This window comes from Suillus subaureus (genome assembly GCF_016647635.1).
Source record: "Suillus subaureus strain MN1 chromosome Unknown BJ212scaffold_18, whole genome shotgun sequence".
Classification (NCBI taxonomy): Eukaryota; Fungi; Basidiomycota; class Agaricomycetes; order Boletales; family Suillaceae; genus Suillus; species Suillus subaureus.
Genome location: NW_024538574.1, coordinates 493,961 through 510,655, shown reverse-complemented (window position 1 = coordinate 510,655; position 16,695 = coordinate 493,961). Strand labels below are relative to the sequence as shown.

At 47.6% G+C, this 16,695-nt stretch overlaps 6 protein-coding genes across 6 annotated transcripts; 3 read left to right on the top strand and 3 right to left on the bottom strand.

Moving 5' to 3' along the window:
• Positions 1-489: 489 nt before the first annotated feature.
• BJ212DRAFT_1300139 (uncharacterized protein) lies at positions 490-4,050 on the top strand (the record flags this gene model as incomplete). Its single annotated transcript, XM_041332957.1, has 3 exons — positions 490-1,425; positions 1,468-3,354; positions 3,409-4,050. 3 exons carry the CDS (start codon positions 490-492, stop codon positions 4,048-4,050), a joined length of 3,465 nt encoding a protein of 1,154 aa, XP_041192611.1.
• Positions 4,051-4,853: 803 nt separating this feature from the next.
• On the top strand, positions 4,854-5,753 carry BJ212DRAFT_1273043 (UreF-domain-containing protein; the record flags this gene model as incomplete). The annotated part of the gene is made up of 2 exons (XM_041331062.1): positions 4,854-5,424; positions 5,473-5,753. The coding sequence occupies 2 exons, from the start codon at positions 4,854-4,856 to the stop codon at positions 5,751-5,753; spliced, it is 852 nt and encodes a 283-aa protein (XP_041192610.1).
• A 4,229-nt stretch (positions 5,754-9,982) lies between these two features.
• On the bottom strand, positions 9,983-11,016 carry BJ212DRAFT_1272638 (Mov34-domain-containing protein; the record flags this gene model as incomplete). Its single annotated transcript, XM_041331025.1, has 4 exons — positions 9,983-10,290; positions 10,329-10,438; positions 10,496-10,900; positions 10,946-11,016. 4 exons carry the CDS (start codon positions 11,014-11,016, stop codon positions 9,983-9,985), a joined length of 894 nt encoding a protein of 297 aa, XP_041192609.1.
• Positions 11,017-11,089: 73 nt separating this feature from the next.
• On the top strand, positions 11,090-11,855 carry BJ212DRAFT_1357944 (mitochondrial import receptor subunit TOM7). The gene is made up of 5 exons (XM_041335792.1): positions 11,090-11,165; positions 11,219-11,251; positions 11,301-11,380; positions 11,436-11,623; positions 11,838-11,855. Exons 1-4 carry the CDS (start codon positions 11,145-11,147, stop codon positions 11,455-11,457), a joined length of 156 nt encoding a protein of 51 aa, XP_041192608.1. The 5' UTR covers positions 11,090-11,144; the 3' UTR covers positions 11,458-11,623; positions 11,838-11,855.
• Positions 11,856-13,594, bottom strand: BJ212DRAFT_1357942 (uncharacterized protein). Its single transcript, XM_041335791.1, has 6 exons — positions 13,419-13,594; positions 13,268-13,362; positions 13,053-13,212; positions 12,605-12,996; positions 12,170-12,552; positions 11,856-12,118 (listed from the first exon to the last, which is right to left on the bottom strand). The coding sequence occupies exons 1-6, from the start codon at positions 13,538-13,540 to the stop codon at positions 11,921-11,923; spliced, it is 1,350 nt and encodes a 449-aa protein (XP_041192607.1). The 5' UTR covers positions 13,541-13,594; the 3' UTR covers positions 11,856-11,920.
• An 86-nt stretch (positions 13,595-13,680) lies between these two features.
• On the bottom strand, positions 13,681-15,462 carry BJ212DRAFT_1357936 (kinase-like domain-containing protein). The gene is made up of 6 exons (XM_041335790.1): positions 15,409-15,462; positions 15,156-15,347; positions 15,073-15,103; positions 14,979-15,016; positions 14,709-14,927; positions 13,681-14,657 (listed from the first exon to the last, which is right to left on the bottom strand). Exons 2-6 carry the CDS (start codon positions 15,318-15,320, stop codon positions 13,884-13,886), a joined length of 1,227 nt encoding a protein of 408 aa, XP_041192606.1. The 5' UTR covers positions 15,321-15,347; positions 15,409-15,462; the 3' UTR covers positions 13,681-13,883.
• Between the last annotated feature and the right edge of the window lie 1,233 nt (positions 15,463-16,695).

Here is a 16,695-nt window from a genome sequence, read left to right as displayed (position 1 = left end):
TCGTCTGTCACCTTTTCGTGCGCTTCATTTGCTGTCGCTTCGTTGCTCGCTCAGTGTTGACCTCTCTTATTTATCTACTCCCACGCGTCGCGCACGTCGACCGCTGTTGCTCATCGCTGTCACGTTCATCGCCAACGCTATTCACCCTCTCTCTATCATTCGCAATCACTCATAGCCCATATACACACCTCTTTGCCAGTTTGTTTTTCGATTGTAGCCATATCAGCAAACTCCGTCTCGCGCTACCTCCCACGATCGTCCGTACCACATTCATAACATTATACGGCTGTTGATGTCCAATTTCTAGTCTTAGCCATCCCCATACTTGTCTGTAATCACCCCGCATACCATTCTATCAATCTGGCGTCCATAGCTTCCACTCCTCCGCCCATCCAAAGGCTCGAAGAGGACCTCATTAATCGTTCGTTGCTCGATTCTCTCGAAGCCCAAGGAGACGCAGAACCCATCCATCGATCTCCGCAACCTGCCATGTCTCACTCAAACTCTAACTCTGGTTCAGGAGCACCATCTCCTGAAGCGCAGTTCCATATCCCACCTATGAATAGGCCTGATTCCCCTAGCAATATCGATTTCAATCCCAACCACGAGAATGACCGTATACTCCGCACTTCCCTTCTTCAGCAACACATTGATGATAATCATCATCGAAATTCGGAGTCATTGTTCTCTCATGGCGGAGTCCAATCCATGTATAACACATCCAATAATTTCCATCTCCTTCCGGAGTACCTTTCAGACGACATCTCCCTTAAGCAGAGTCTTGCAGGGAGTAAGTCTCCAAACGACTTTGGCGCTGGGTCGTTAAGGTCGTCTTTGAGCGCTTATAACGGAATCAGTGGTGGCAACGCTTCCAGTACTGGTGCCACCGGCTCATATCGCCTGCGTCAACCGGACAGCATCCCCTCACAACCTTATTCAAACACGAACGAGATATTTGGGTCTCATCAGCCCTTAAATTTGCAGCACCAACTCTCTCAGCAATCTCAGCAGAGCGCTTCCAGGTCTGCCGCATTCGAGTCACGTAGCGGATATGAATTCGGAACCAGTTCTCCTCTAGGAGGCGTTAAGGTTTCTCAACAATTTTCTTCGTTGGACCCGTTCCTCCAGGCGCATTCCTCCAAAGGCCAACAACAATCACAGGTCCACGATGCTTATCATCCATTGTCGCACAGTAACTCTGGTTCTCAGATGCCTTACCTGAATGGCATGCACCTCCAAAGTCAGACGCCTTATGGTCCCCACTTACAGTCTAACGGTGGCGCTGCAGGAGTATCAGCAAGCAATGTAAGGCCTATGGGTAGCGTTGGGCAGATAAATTTAAACATCGAGTCGCAGAGTGTTAATAGTGGACTGCCAGAAGAGATCTCGACTATTTTCGTGGTTGGATTTCCTGATGACATGCAGGTATGTGCTGAGCCATTTGTGAGGTCCCGCAACTTCTGACAGGTTGTGCAGGAGCGTGAGTTTCAGAATATGTTTACGTTCTCCTCCGGCTTCGAAGCTGCGACCCTCAAGATTCCAAACAAGGAGTATACAGCGTACGGGTCGGTCGGTGGAACGACTTCGACTACTCCATCTGGTCTCCCTCTTCGTGGAGGTGCCTATGCCAGTTATTTAGGCGCCGGTTCTAATGATCCTTACAATATCGTCACTGTCAATCAAGGAGGAGTTGTGATCGACAATGGACGAGATGGCCCAACGACCTCCTGGCCACCCCTCGCCATGCCGTTGGATGAGCCTTCGCACTTCCAAGTGGGCCAAGGACTAGGTGGCCAGCCACCCCGAAAGCAGATCATAGGTTTTGCCAAGTTTCGCACTCGTCAGGAGGCGCTTGAGGCAAGAGACCTGCTTCAGGGCCGCCGCGTCGACATCGAGAAAGGCGCAATCTTGAAGGCCGAAATGGCGAAGAAGAACTTGCATACCAAGCGAGGAGTTGGCATGGGTGCTACGACGTCTGGAGGTGGCGGAAGTGTTTCTCTTGGTAGTGGTATGGGGAACATCGGAGCCTTGAATGGAGGTGGAAGCATAGGCTCGCTTAGCGGTCTTGGAAGCAATGCTGATATCATCGCTAATCTCGCCGGCCTGAGCCTCAACAACAATCTCAATTTGAACAATCTGGCTGCGCTTACTGGCAACAATTCTGATATCCTCTCCCCGCGCGAGAGGGAGTTAAACCCAGTGGGTTTGGGTGGGTCTAGCTGGCGCGAAGGGAGGCTCGGGGACAGCAGTGAGGATGAGCGGGAGAACAGCATCCGTGACAGGCGCAGGGAGGCGCTTGGCCTCGGACTCGGTTTGATGCGCGGTGCTCGCGAACGCGCTCAGGCCGATGAAGAAGAGAGGGTCAGGCGCAGCAAGGACCTCAAGCAGTTCCAGACTGACGCTTCTCGAATGTTGCCTGGAAATACTCCCGCTTTTGAAGCTTTCCATTCGGTTTCCGCCCCCGCTTTATCACGTCATTCGCAGGGAGGTCTCCTTTCTCCTACAGCTGGGTCGATGTCCATTTCTGGACTTACAGAAGGTGGAAGCAGCGGTCACAGCCCGCTTATGGGAGATGGATATGGTAATATCATCGCTCAGACTGGTCGGGATGGCTCCAGCAATATAACTCCTGACCACAATGGTCTTCGCGAGTCCCGAAGTATCGGACCTTGGGATGCACCTTCTCCGCGTGAGAGGGAAGCATCCGGCATTCCGCAAACCCTTTCGTCACTGTATGCAGCTCGGAAGTCCTCTATGATGCCAGTTCGACCTTCATCCCCTCAGGACGAGTCTCCCCCCCTTTCTCACGCAGCCTTCTCACCAAGCGACGAGGACGATATGATGCTTCCACCGCACCGTTCTGGCGTGCTGCGCTCGCTTTATCCCTTATCTTCCCAGTTGGAAGATTCTTTACACCTGCAGAGCCAGTCTCAATCGATGGCACCTGGCAGCGCTACGTCAAGCTCCGCTGGAGGTTTTGAGGGTGACAGGCCGGTCCTCCTTGCAGTCAGCACCAGTGCACAACCGAGTTCGGGCAGTGCTAGTATCGACTCACCCCAGCTTCCATCGCCTGCTTCCCAGTCGGGATCTGCAAGTTCGTCTGCTGGAATGAATGGAGGAGGTAGTGCAACCAGTGCGGGGAACGCTGTCGGTGCAGGCCCTAGGAATGTCGTTGTCGACCAGAACCCACCTATCAATACATTGTACGTGGGCAACCTTCCGACAGGGTCCGTTGGCAGTGGTTATCCCGCTGGATTTCTGGAGGATAGCCTGAGGGAACTTTTTTCTCGGCGCCCGGGGTATAGGAAGTTATGCTTTAGGCAAAAAAGCAACGGTCCAATGTGCTTCGTTGAGGTAAGTGATTGTACTTGTGATCACGGTACAATAGCTCATTCAAGACCTGCGCAGTTCGACGATGTGCATTTTGCCACGAAAGCTCTCAATGAACTGTATGGTAATACCCTCGGTGGCATCGTCAAGAATGGCGGTATCCGCTTGTCATACAGTAAGAACCCATTAGGCGTACGCACACCAACTAGCGGCGGTACCGGCGCACCCTTGGTTCAACAGCAGCAAGGCAATGTTCACTCTGGTGTTGCATCACCCTTCCCCCCTGAGTCATTCCAAGTTCGCCACCCATTCGATGTCGATGCGTCTATAGGGATAAGGCGCGATAGCTCGAACACGGCATCTCTATCCGGGGCGTATGGCTACTCAAGATCACCGCCCCCTCCACGGTTCTTCTCTCCACCTCCGTCATCCACGAATTTTGGCATGGCGCCCGCGCCGTCCGTTAGCAATGCGAACGCCTTCCCTCGTGGCTCGCAAGCCTTTGGGCTGCCTTCACCTAATGGTGCACCTTCAACCTTTTCGCCATTCGGCCTACCCGCTTCGTCACCTCGTTCGCGCGCGAATGGTCTCCCTCCATCGCATGCCTTGATACCCGATCAGAGCTCAGAAGGTTCTCTGGCTCATGATCACCCGCAGCATTTCCCGCATCGCGCTTTGTCGCCTTCATCGACCACACTAGAGGCCGCTAGGGCCGGTTAAAGGGACGAACTTAAATTCCCTCGTATTCTCACAGTCCGCATGCAAGCATCTACAGCACAAATCTGCAAGTTATATATATCTGTACTTACCACTCCACGACATGATTGACATCCCTCCATTTCTCATTGATCGCATGGTTTTCCCCAGAACCCACTTTTTTGGACTGTCAACTTCATCGTCGCCTCCAATTTTTATTTTTCCCTGTTTCGCAACCATTAATCGCAATCCTCCATCCTACATACTCACAATCGGGCTGTTTTCTTCTTCGTCTCTGCGTTCGTATCATTCGCTCCCACAGATTCAACTATCCTATTGCTCGCACGTCAACCTGCTGATATCTCTACTATACTAGTTTACCACTTGTTGTTTTAGGTACCTTCGAGTTCTTGTCCCCGCGTTGACTCGGTGGCTTGCATTTCTGTGTTCATCTCATATATTTCGGTTCTGCATACCACCTGTTTTCTGAACTTCGGGTTACCACCCAGCATTTTCTCGACATTCCCATCTACACGCGTTCCATACGCACGTTATGTATACTACTCTACTGTGAATGGTTTGATGCTGCTGGATCGTCAATGAAATATAATTCGTCTAAAGTGACCCATGCGATTTGTGCTCTGGTTCGGACCAACTACTTGAGAATGAATATCTGACCGAAACCCGGTGACTACGACTACATTTTACATACCACATACTTGCAGGACCACTGCACAATAGACTGGATCAGGGTCCCAGTCTGAGAGTGAGTGTGTTACGCCTGGACCATGGCTATGTTACAAAGAACGTTCATCTAGCACTCCATCATGGATACCGATTTCGACGAAACATATATTCTACTTCTCCTCGCAGACTCTAATCTACCTACGGGCTCATTCGTCGCGTCCTCTGGGTTCGAGTCCTACGGAACGCACGGATTCCTTTCTATCTCATCCGCGTCAAGCGCGGGGAAGGGAAGAGCAACTATAACGGGCACAGTTGACTTCATTCAAGACAGCCTGCATACCTACGCCCGAAGCGCGCTTCCTTTTGTTTCGGACGCCTATCGCATAGTAGATGCATTTAAAGATCTCAAGGGCAAGCCAGAGATCGAACATGACACTACAATCAAGAAGTTGCTCGAGCTGGACGAGCTTTACGAAACTATGACGCTCAATCATGTAGCTAAGCGCGCCTCGAAAGCACAGGGGGTAGCACTCCTCACACTGTACGCAAAAGGGTTTGCTTGCCCTTCAGGCCTCGGCGATGAAGACCACCTCTCAAAGAGCTTGGCCATCCTTATCGATCGTCTGAAACTGATGGTTCGCGGAGAAGAGACGCATGGCCATCTGCCCGTGTGCTGGGGCGTACTGACCGGTGCTCTTGGGATATCACTTCGTATGTTTGATGATCGAATCCTCGATATGAATTATAATTGTTCTATAGTGCGAGCTCAGCACCTTTTTCTGTTTCTTCATGCACGTTCACTTCTGTCCTCAGCTGTTCGCTTAAATACAATAGGACCCTACAGTTCACAGCAACTTTTGCTTCACTCAGTGAGACCCCTGGTCGAGGCGGAGGTGTCGCAGAATAAGGATATACGAACTGGGATTTTCGTGGACATGCACCACAACGATGCAGATAATCGGCCTGCTACGACATGGCCCCTTGGCGAAATACTCGCTGTTCGACATGATTTGCAGCACTCGAGAATATTCAATAGCTGATCAGAACTATAGTACGTTGCCTTTTAATACCTTGATGGGAGATGAATTTCCTCTACATAGCTATCCCGCGTAACTGGGCATAACTGGGCGGAGCAAAGAGAAAGGGGGGTGCAAAGACTACGATTTTTTACTCTGTTAATGGATCATGAATAGTATGTCGGAAATACTGAGGCTCTGGCTCGGCGCACGTTGAAAACAAAGCACTATGCTGCCCTTAAACTCTCTCGCGCTGTGAAACCGCCCTCAGTTGACGATACATACAAGCCATGCGTAATTCAGGGAAGGTGGATCCATCTTTCCAGCGATGGTTGTTGATGTCCTTTTATCACTAGGATTTCGCAGTCGCTTCATTACTCAAGCAGTAATAAAATTGTCCTAGAGTAACCCAACTCAGCAGTCGACTATGTAAGAGTTGTGCCATGCACAATAGAACTCAGTGAATGACTTTGTGTGTGTGGATTATAACTAGTGATTTCCATAGAGCTAAAGCACATCATGCGACCTAGAAGGAACAGCAGCTTTGTTGCAGGTTATTAGGTCAAAGCTTGTGGTCCCACACATACTTGCATACTGCATGGTGTCTTGAGCTTTCTGTTATGGGGTGTTCTAGAGTTTTGCGTTGACCTCCCTGTCCGATGCAAACTACACCCATCAGAATGATACAGTGGCTCAAAAAACTGTCTGCATGTTTTGACATTTTTCACTATCTATGATATTGTGTGAGAAGGAACAAATGCCTCAAGGACATGCTTATAGCACATTGTAGTATGGCTTCAGGGCTTTCATTTGAGCCCTACACCGTGGGAATCAGTGGAGATATGGTGGAGATACAAGGCTCACAAAATGGTGACTCATGCGGACAGTTTTTTGAGCACATATTAAAACTATATAAATCATCATTTATGACACCATAACAATCATGCCACCATTAAATAAATTATAAAGTGGTGTCATTATGTCATTTTAAAACCATATCTAACTATACAAACCAAAAATTTCCATATGTCATGGTTATATTCACCATGAAAGCCACCCCCCCTGCTCAAAGGGATAATATCCTCTCTCTTTCCTATTCTGGCCTCTCTGCTTGTCAAATTTCCTCTAGAACTGGAGTATCCAAGTCCACTGTGGCCAAGTTCATCAAAGAAAGTCACACAGACAAGGAAAACTTCTGTGAAGGGCATCCATCCAAGCTCACCTCTACTGATAGGAGGGCTATTATTCAACATATCACTACAGGAAAGGCTGATAATGCTGTCCAGGTCACCTATTACATCAATTCCACCATCACATTCCCTGTCTCTTCACACACTGTGAGAAACATTCTCAAGACAGCTCATCTCAGGTCAGTAACAAGGAAGAAAAGGCTCTCCTCTCTATCACACATATGCAGAGAGGACTAGCACCCTTCTTGTTTCACATATATACCTTGCCATCTGACCCAATCCTATTTATTGTGGTCTTATATGATCATATAACATGCTTCCAGTCCATGTAATCCAATTCTGATGGGCTAAGGCAAAGGTTAGTCATCTCTGTTTATGTGTGATAGAGAGGAGAGCCTTTTCTTCCTTGTTACTGACCTGAGATGAGCTGTCTTGAGAATGTTTCTCACAGTGTGTGAAGAGACAGGGAATGTGATGGTGGAATTGATGTAATAGGTGACCTGGACAGCATTATCAGCCTTTCCTGTAGTGATATGTTGAATAATAGCCCTCCTATCAGTAGAGGTGAGCTTGGATGGATGCCCTTCACAGAAGTTTTCCTTGTCTGTGTGACTTTCTTTGATGAACTTGGCCACAGTGGACTTGGATACTCCAGTTCTAGAGGAAATTTGACAAGCAGAGAGGCCAGAATAGGAAAGAGAGAGGATATTATCCCTTTGAGCAGGGGGGGTGGCTTTCATGGTGAATATAACCATGACATATGGAAATTTTTGGTTTGTATAGTTAGATATGGTTTTAAAATGACATAATGACACCACTTTATAATTTATTTAATGGTGGCATGATTGTTATGGTGTCATAAATGATGATTTATATAGTTTTAATATGTGCTCAAAAAACTGTCCGCATGAGTCACCATTTTGTGAGCCTTGTATCTCCACCATATCTCCACTGATTCCCACGGTGTAGGGCTCAAATGAAAGCCCTGAAGCCATACTACAATGTGCTATAAGCATGTCCTTGAGGCATTTGTTCCTTCTCACACAATATCATAGATAGTGAAAAATGTCAAAACATGCAGACAGTTTTTTGAGCCACTGTATGCCTTGGTCTGCCACTTTCAATTCTTCCACCTTTAGCTTTCAAGCCATTCTTGGTCGCATTGGAAGAACCAACAACCAAAGGAGTGTCTGCTGATGAAGCTTTAGTGAGGCTGGGAAGTTACATCATTTTCCTGACTGTCAGACTCACTCCATCCTTAGCATGTGTACATTCTTCTGGCCCCCAGCCCTATTAACATTTTTCATTCAGTGGTGAATTCCAACAGTTTCAGTCACATCAGCAAATCACTTTGCTTCTGTGGGCTCTGTACAGCTCTGTACAGAAGGGACCAAGCTGTGGCCAGCCATTTTTTGGTGGTGGGAAAAAAAGTGTTTTACTGATGCAGTTTGTTGAGAATCTAGCTTGGCATGTATGCACCTGAGGGATATATCTCACATTTTTCAGATGACCCTTGTGGGGCATGAAGGTGAATTCCTTTCCATAGATAGACTACACATAAAAAGGAGGTTTCAGCGCAATGACTGGGTCTAGTTAAGATGGACCTCTGAGGATCCATACATCACAAAAAGGTTGTCAGCAGGTTTCAAACTGACTCCAAGGGAAACAGATTTTGACTCAGTGGTAATATCCACTTGGCTAAGACCAGTTAGATGGACCTCTGAGGAACCCATCAATAAGTCAATGTCAAGGTGTGTTCAGATAGAAAAAGACCCATCATTCAGCAGGTTTCAAACCTACACAGTCAAAGAGAAACAGATTTTGATTCTGTTTGCAGTAACCACTTGGCTAAGACCAGTCAAGATGATCATCCAATGAAACCATCCATGAGTAATGTTGAAGTGTGTTCCAATAGGGGGAAAAAACTTGTTATTGGAAGATTTTGAATCTGTTGTGGAAACCACTTGGCTATAAGAGCAGTTAAGATGAACCTGCAAGGAAACCATCCACGAGTGAATATTCAAGGCATGTTCCAATAGCAAAAAAAACACCTGGTCATCAGCAGGTTTTGATCCTGCACTAGTACAGTCCAAGAGACAGACTTAGATTCTGTCGTGGTAACCACTTTGACCAGGACGTCCAGGTTGAGAGGAACCTCCGAGGAAACCATCCCTTCAAGGCATGTTCCGATAGAAGAAAAAAAGTTGATCGGCAAGTTTCGAACCTGCACAGTCCAAGAGAAACAGAATTCAATCCTGTTGTGGTGAGCACTTAGCTGAGACCAGTTAGATGAACTTCTGACGAAACCATTCATGAGAGAATGTCAAGGTGTGTTCCAATTAAAAAAACCTTGACGTCGGCAGGTTTCGAACCTGCGCAGTCCAAGAGAAACAGAATTCGATTCTGTTATGGTAACCGCTTCGGCCAGGACACTTGCCCAGCTGAGGCGAACCTCCGAAGAACTGTCCATGATCAGTGAATGTCAAGAGGTAAAATTATTTGTTGGCAGATTTTGAATTCGCACCACCCACAAAACAAGCCAGGAATAAGCGAATCGGGGGCTGGCACCGGCGCCGTTACGATAACAGTAATCTCGGTTCCGGATCCTTTGACAGGTCGAACTGAAGTTAGTCAAGTCAAAGTTGCAGTCAACTTAATTATGTAAGAGATACGCAGAAAACTGGGGCGACATCGCCAATTGGATTGTCTGTCTTCATGGTTCAGTGAGCACTGGAGACGTGCGTCTGGCATCGCTGGGGCGAAGGTCCACCTCAATAAAGATCAAACCTAGCCGTAATCTCCCCCCTTCGCGCCAAAAATAAGATGACGACTGCAATGTGCAATGTTATCTGAAGCAACTACAGACATCAACTGGAGTCACCGAAAATGGCTGTTCTACACAGAAGATTATGAGGATGACCGGTACAGCAGACTACAGTGCACTGATACAAGCCACCTATTTTTCGCAGATGGAAGCTTGGAATATCGGCAGAAAGCAATTTGAGCTAGGTGATCACATGAATGGCTTCAATCGCAATCGAAAATAGGAATACGCACCGTTGCTTATGCTGCGGTGGTCAACGCTAATCTTGCAGAAACTTCGGCTTGGCTTCGGACCAAGTTCGCGAGGTATGTTACCATTAGAGTGTCCTGTAGTCCTGCGGTCCAACCGCCATCTTCCTCCACACCGGTACCCAATACGTCCATAAGATACCTCCCGACTGCCTTGTCCCCAACAACCTCACCACGCAAGACAGACTGTACATAAGCAAGTACTCTGTTGAGCATGTTTTGCACGTCTGTCAATGAGGATGCAAGAACATCGAGGTCGGTTTGGTTGGATGACGAGTTCGGAGACAACAGTAGGTCAACTAAAGCAAGAAATTCAACCGATGGCGTATTGGTACACCTATAGACTTGAACTCACGGCCGCTGCGCTCTGCTTCATGGAAGCGAAGTTCGCAAGGGATTGGAACAAATACACAATTTTCCGGTTTGGGGAAGATCCCAACCGGTGAGCTGGATCGGTTAAAATAAAATCAGGGAACTGTATGACATGGAAGGTATAGCGCGTACCTTACATATGCCTTCACTCCAGCACCCTTGCCCTCCTCCGTTCCAGTATCAAGGGCAACATGTACCGCTTGATTTGGTGCGGTCTCTTGGGAGTAGAAATTTTGAATCAAGGCAGAGTATGTGTTTAGGTCTGAGCCAGTCGAGTACCATCCTACGATGGTTTCATTAGGCCTAACACGAGTGCAGAGGTCGTACATGGCACGGTGGTAGTCCATGTCCACTGCAACCTGCTCATCGGTCTCCGAGTGGAGAACAGCAAATGCAGATTTGACGTCAACAGTAGAATCTGTGCGTGTACCAAGAAGGGTACCAATCACACGATGCTGAGCATCTGTTCGCCGAAGGTAGTGGTCAAGGATCGAGAAGAGTGCGGACGGATGAATCGTTAGTGAAGTTGGGCGTGTCCTGGCAGATTATCAGACCAGCTATGGTGGGTTTGGGTGAACTCACGAAGGTACACCATTTGAACTTGGTGAAGTGCTCTGTATGTACGCCGCTGATGAGGATGAGCGTACAGGCATTTTCAGAGATAATAAGCAGCTAATCTTGCTGCAGTGATCAAGCCAGAAAACCGTCGGAGTTGTAAATAAAGGGACTTGCCTTTCTCTCAAATCCCTTAATTTGCGCCGTCATCAAACATTTGCATAAAATGCCTTCTGAAGAGACCAAGGTTCGATTAATGCTCATATGATTGCTGTGTCCAATACTTATTGTTCTACGCAGGAACGTATCACGAAACTTGTGGAGATTGGCCGCGTACGTCGGTTCACACTCTACCCTGAACAAGATTATTAACTTTCTGCAGACTGTGGTGCACTATGGCTGGATACCGCTCATTATCTATATTGGCTATACTCGGAGCACTCCTCAACCCACCCTTATTAAGTGCGTTGTCTCAGTGCCTCTAGTTGACCTCGCAAATTTTAACACGTTGAACTAGGCTCATAAGTCCACTCGCATGAGGAATTACTCCTTGCATACGCACCTCCAGCTGTATTTTATAATTCAGTCTACTTAGAAAAAAAGCCAATTCCCTGCTCAGTCCTTCGCTCGATCAGGTGCTGCTGGGAGTTTGAGGTTTCATTGAGTCTATTATGTGATGCCGATGGAACGTGTTTGTTGACTCAGGTAAGTTTTTCCCTTCCTCCCTCTCACTTGCCGGGATTATATTCCGTGGTGGCTCTCCATGTGAGGGCCCTGAATTTCCACTGTTTGTAACCGATTTAACTTGAATTGGTTTATTCTCTGGTACATGTCGATGGTATTAGGCCAGATATGAGCACTACTTTGCGTGTGACTCTGTTTTGAAGAGTCGAAGGCTGACCACGATGCTTACTTACAGGAATAAACAAGATAGTGTGATGCAAAATACAATGTGTGACATACTATATTTAAGGTATCGAAAGAAAGATTAAGTCCGCAATGTCACATATACACCCTTCTCAGCTCTGCGGCGCTGGTAATTCGTTGGCACATGGGGCAGAGCTTAGTTGCCCCCAGACAGCGAAGCCAACATTCACGACAACACGTGTGCCAGCATCCTGTTGACACTGTTGGCTCGGTATACTGTGAAAGACAGATACGACACAAGTTATGTGAAGATGTTGAGCCAGCATTAGATTCCTATGATTGACTGTTAGTCGAGAGTGTGTATTAAACATGCCTTGAACTTACCAGAGCCTTCAGCTTGTTCTCCAGAGCCAGAATAAGTGTGCTAGGGTCATTTCGCGAGCGGGCAGTGATAATGTCGAGATCGAGCTGGTCTATCTCGACCGGTTGGATAATGTTCTCTATACTACCTGCCCGCTTCATTAAGACCTTGCCCTCAACTACCAGATGTCTGAGCGTCTGCTGTTCTTGGGCAGTCCCTGGATGACCATCTATGTCGACGTCGATATCTTCATTCTCAGGGTGCACATCCCGGTTGCTTGAGGGCAAAGCTAGTACATCAGCTTCGCCAAACTGTGCTTCTCCGAATACTGCTTCATCCTCGCCATCTATGTCCACTTCATCCTCGATGTCCAGTGAATTAGATGTTCGAATATGGATACCAGTTCCTGTCCATAGAGTTAGTGATGATTTGTGTTGTGTTGTAGCCTCTGTCCTGACCTCGTAGACTTGCACTTGTAATGATCCTTGTCCTAATGCTACCCCCGCCACCACCTATATGGAGATCCTCTTCCTCATCCTGTAACCGCTCTTGTTCCAACCTAGCGCTTTCATGTGCTAGACATGCATCCACATGTGCCTCGACGACATCCCGATCGCCTCTGACTACCTGTGCACACACAGGACATGACGTCCCTCCCTCAACTTCCAAAATCCAAGACTCTGTTTCATGCTCCTTAGCAAGCTCTTTGAGGCGTAGATGTCGTGCTTTCCGTCGACGCGTAATGATTTGAATAGTCTTGTCAACGGCAGAAAGAGATGTGGATGATGGGATAGAGGTGGTAAGGGATTTGCGAGCTTTGAGTGCAGAGCGGCGGGCGCGATTGCTCGGGCTGAAATGGGTGATGTCAATTGCTAGTGCAATGTAGTAGCAGACAGTTAGACACACCCTTCTTCCAAGTCATCAACTTCTGCCAAGACCTCGGCCTCACCAATATGCCGAATAATGTCTTCCACCCTTTGCATTTCAAGAGCCGCATGAGTAGCAAGCAGACGCACAGGGATCAATTCTGCACATGCCGGGCATTGCCTCGTCTCTGCTCTCTTAGCTATGTATATCCTCATTCAGGTGAGGCCACAAATTAAAGAAAGTCACATACGCACGTTTTTTCACTGGAGGGGGGATGATAGGAGCTTCTGAATGCGTCGAAGAGAGCGAAGAAGAGCTCGGGGACGAATCTCTCGCTCTTTTCTTGCCTCTGGGTGCGCTCGTTCAATATACTATTAGAACATTGAACAAAATGGAATCACGAACTTCACTGATCTTGGAAGCCCCATTTGCAATGACATTTTAGTGCTCAATATTCCAGTGAACGCGTCCACATTATTCAGTGATGTCAGTGAAGCTGATGCGGGTTTTTTACGGATGGATTGCATGCAAGCAAGTTGGATGTAGCCAATCACTAGAGCTTGAAGACATTGACCCGATCGGATCTGAGACACGTGACCTTTTAGTTCCTTCTCGTCAGGTGACAGACGTCGAGCCGCAAGTCATATACAAACTAGTACAGCTGACTGATTGAAGAAGAAGACCAAGATATACGGTTTACGCTGTACCATCACGGTGAAATACATTGAATACAATACATGCTAATTAATAAGAAGTATTATGCTTAGGGTCCGAAGCTTGGAGGAGTTGCATGTGCGCCCGTACCCGCACTATATGGCCTGCGGGAACCCATGGATGTTTTACTATAGGACAGACGGATACCACCGTTTTTTATGAGCCCGCCGAGAGTGGAACCAGTGAGGTCGTTGAGAGATATTGTGGCATAATGTACATCCTGAAACTGCCATCGCAATAAATCAGAATACCGTGGGTGGAATTAAAATATCTTACGTCGACAAAACACATCATCCGCCCGTCACTCTTGCGGGTGAATAACAAACTTCTATATCCCGGGCGTGGAGAAAATAAGGCTCTTAATCGAGTTTCAAGATAGTCACCAAAATCCCCTGTGCTCCTCGGGAGATTGCCAACGAAAAGCGTGTTAATCGGAGGATTTCTGTGATGAAGTTTGGTGTGCTCTTGTTGCAATGATGCTCCAGGGACATGAGGCACGACTGTCTCGTCTTCGCGACCTGGAGGAGAAAACGCGAAGACTGAATCTACAGAGTCACCTTCAGTCGGGCGTGGTGGCTTCGGCGGCTGCCTGTATCTTGTGGGTCCAGGTAACGGTTTGGAGGGGGGACGGGAGTCTTTGTACACAATCAGGGGTAACTGCCCGGATCGGAATAAACGAGATGCATCGTTCGTTTCACCTGAATAATCGGCGATCTCTTGACCGATAGTGTCGATCAATTGCACAGCTGTTGGACGATTTTCCGTGCTTGAGATCGGGCGCCAGCATTCTGAGATAAGAGCCCAGTGCTTCTCTGAAATGGGTGGATCATCCGGCCGAGGTGGAGTTTCTCCTACAATTAGCTTGGCTATGATGCGAAATTCGGCCGTGGTGCCTCTATTTGTATACCATGGAAATCTGTTAGAGAGGATCGGGAGAACATGGTTGACTCAAAGACAACTCAGTGAAAAAAGGCAACTTGCCTGTAGCATCACACTGCCGAAAGAATAGATATCACTTTTTGGTGTGGGTGAATAGGAAATCTCTGGATCTTCAAGAAGTTCGGGAGCGGTCCACCGTATTGCACCGGGGCGGTGGGATAACGGGGCAATCGAAGATCCACCTTCAAGCCCTCCTATGACTGTAGAAAGTCCAAAGTCCACAAGACATGCCATGCCTTCTGTGTTTATCAAGACATTACTCTACAGACCATCTTATTCAGATACAAATGGGTACAAAAACGATTCTCTTACGCCGGTGAGATCTCCGTGGATCAAAGGGAATGAGTGCACTCGAAAAAATACTGGTCTAAGATTGTGCAAGTGAACTCGGTGGAGAATGACCCACAATAATTTAAACCAGCTGCAATATCATGAAGCTGTTATAATTTGATGATTCAGCCCACACCTAACATGACGGATAGTTCTCACCAGCCATAACTTCGACATCAGTGGTAACTTTCCACCATAGGTTTCCAAGAAATTTGTCAGTGTTCCATTGGGTATCCAGGGCGAAACGAGAGAGAAGGTCTCAGGGGGTCCAAATCCCGCTGTTACGCCTATGAATGGCACGATATTCTGATGTTTTAACTTCATCCATATTTTAATCTCTCGACGGATTCTCTGCAACGTGAACGAGAAATTCAGTCTTCAGTATATACGGCGGAGAACAGGTCCCACTGACCCTGATATCATCTGCGCTAGGCAGAAAACGCAAAGCCTTCACAGCAACCTGAATCACTACATCTTGACGGTTCAACATGCAGAATCAAGGCGCTCATACCTGAATTTGACTTGATGTGGTTTGGTAGATGCCTCTGTAGACATTTCCGAAAGACCCTCCAGCCACAGGATGGTCATCTAACCGGAGAATATGACCAGTGAGGTCTACGGGCGCCTCCACTGCTCTGGTCATTTCGTCGGGTCAGATAAAAAATACGGAGTGAGCTATGTATGGACTATACTTGTACTGTGTTTTGCGGACTGGCCTGGGAAGGACATGGTACAAGAGCATCTGAGAAAGTGACCGATGGTCGAAGAGATCAACCGAGAGTGTCGGTCTCGAACTGTAACCACAGCGGCAATAAGATTAACGTGTGAATCGAACAGAACAGCCGCGTTGCGTGGCTGACCGTCAAGATTCTGTGGCGCCTGAATCTTTAAGAGGCAAGGCTGTGGCTGTTAATGTTATTATGTTATTCTCTCACCCCTTTACACAGCTGGTCTTGGGACCTAACTGCAGTATAAACCTTGTACATGTCGTATGTCGGGATGGTGCCTTCGGTTGAATCAAGTGTATACACATTTTGATCCTGCATCGAGAGCTCAAGTTAACATTGTGTAGAAACGCTTGTTAAGCAAGCATGGAGGCACTAATACTGTATAATAACTGAACTCGCGTGCTCACAAGCCTTTGTAACAATGATATTCTTGAGGATGATGTGGGTCAAAAGCTTGATCGCTCAACGTCAGCGGATGTGTTTAGGAGAGAACCTCGGACTGCAGACGAGGAGAAAAATCCGGTCGGTCGTCAGAAGGAAATAATGTAGGTTGGAATATACTGACCTTAGTGTTCGACTCCGTCACAAGGGGTTAGAAATGAAGAAAAGGATTGGAACCAAGAACGAAAAATGACTGCGCAGAACGTGTAGTGTAAGAACACACGTGACAAGCGAGTTGCCACAATACTCGAAATTAGAATACCGAAGACTATTTGGATGCTGCCGCACAACCTGCCGATTCTCCGGTCATGCGCTGACCTATGGGTAGTAGCTGAAGATGTGATGGGGGCAGTTGACACTCACGCTCTGGCGGATATCTGTATGTGAACGTCCGTGAGTTGTAACCTGCGCTGAGGGAGGGCAATTATGAGGTAGGGGAGATGTGGTAGGGAACTGCAAGGGGTCGTCAAATCGACTGCTGATGTAACAGGAAGAGGATGCCTACATCCAGACCATCACGAAGCTGGCCA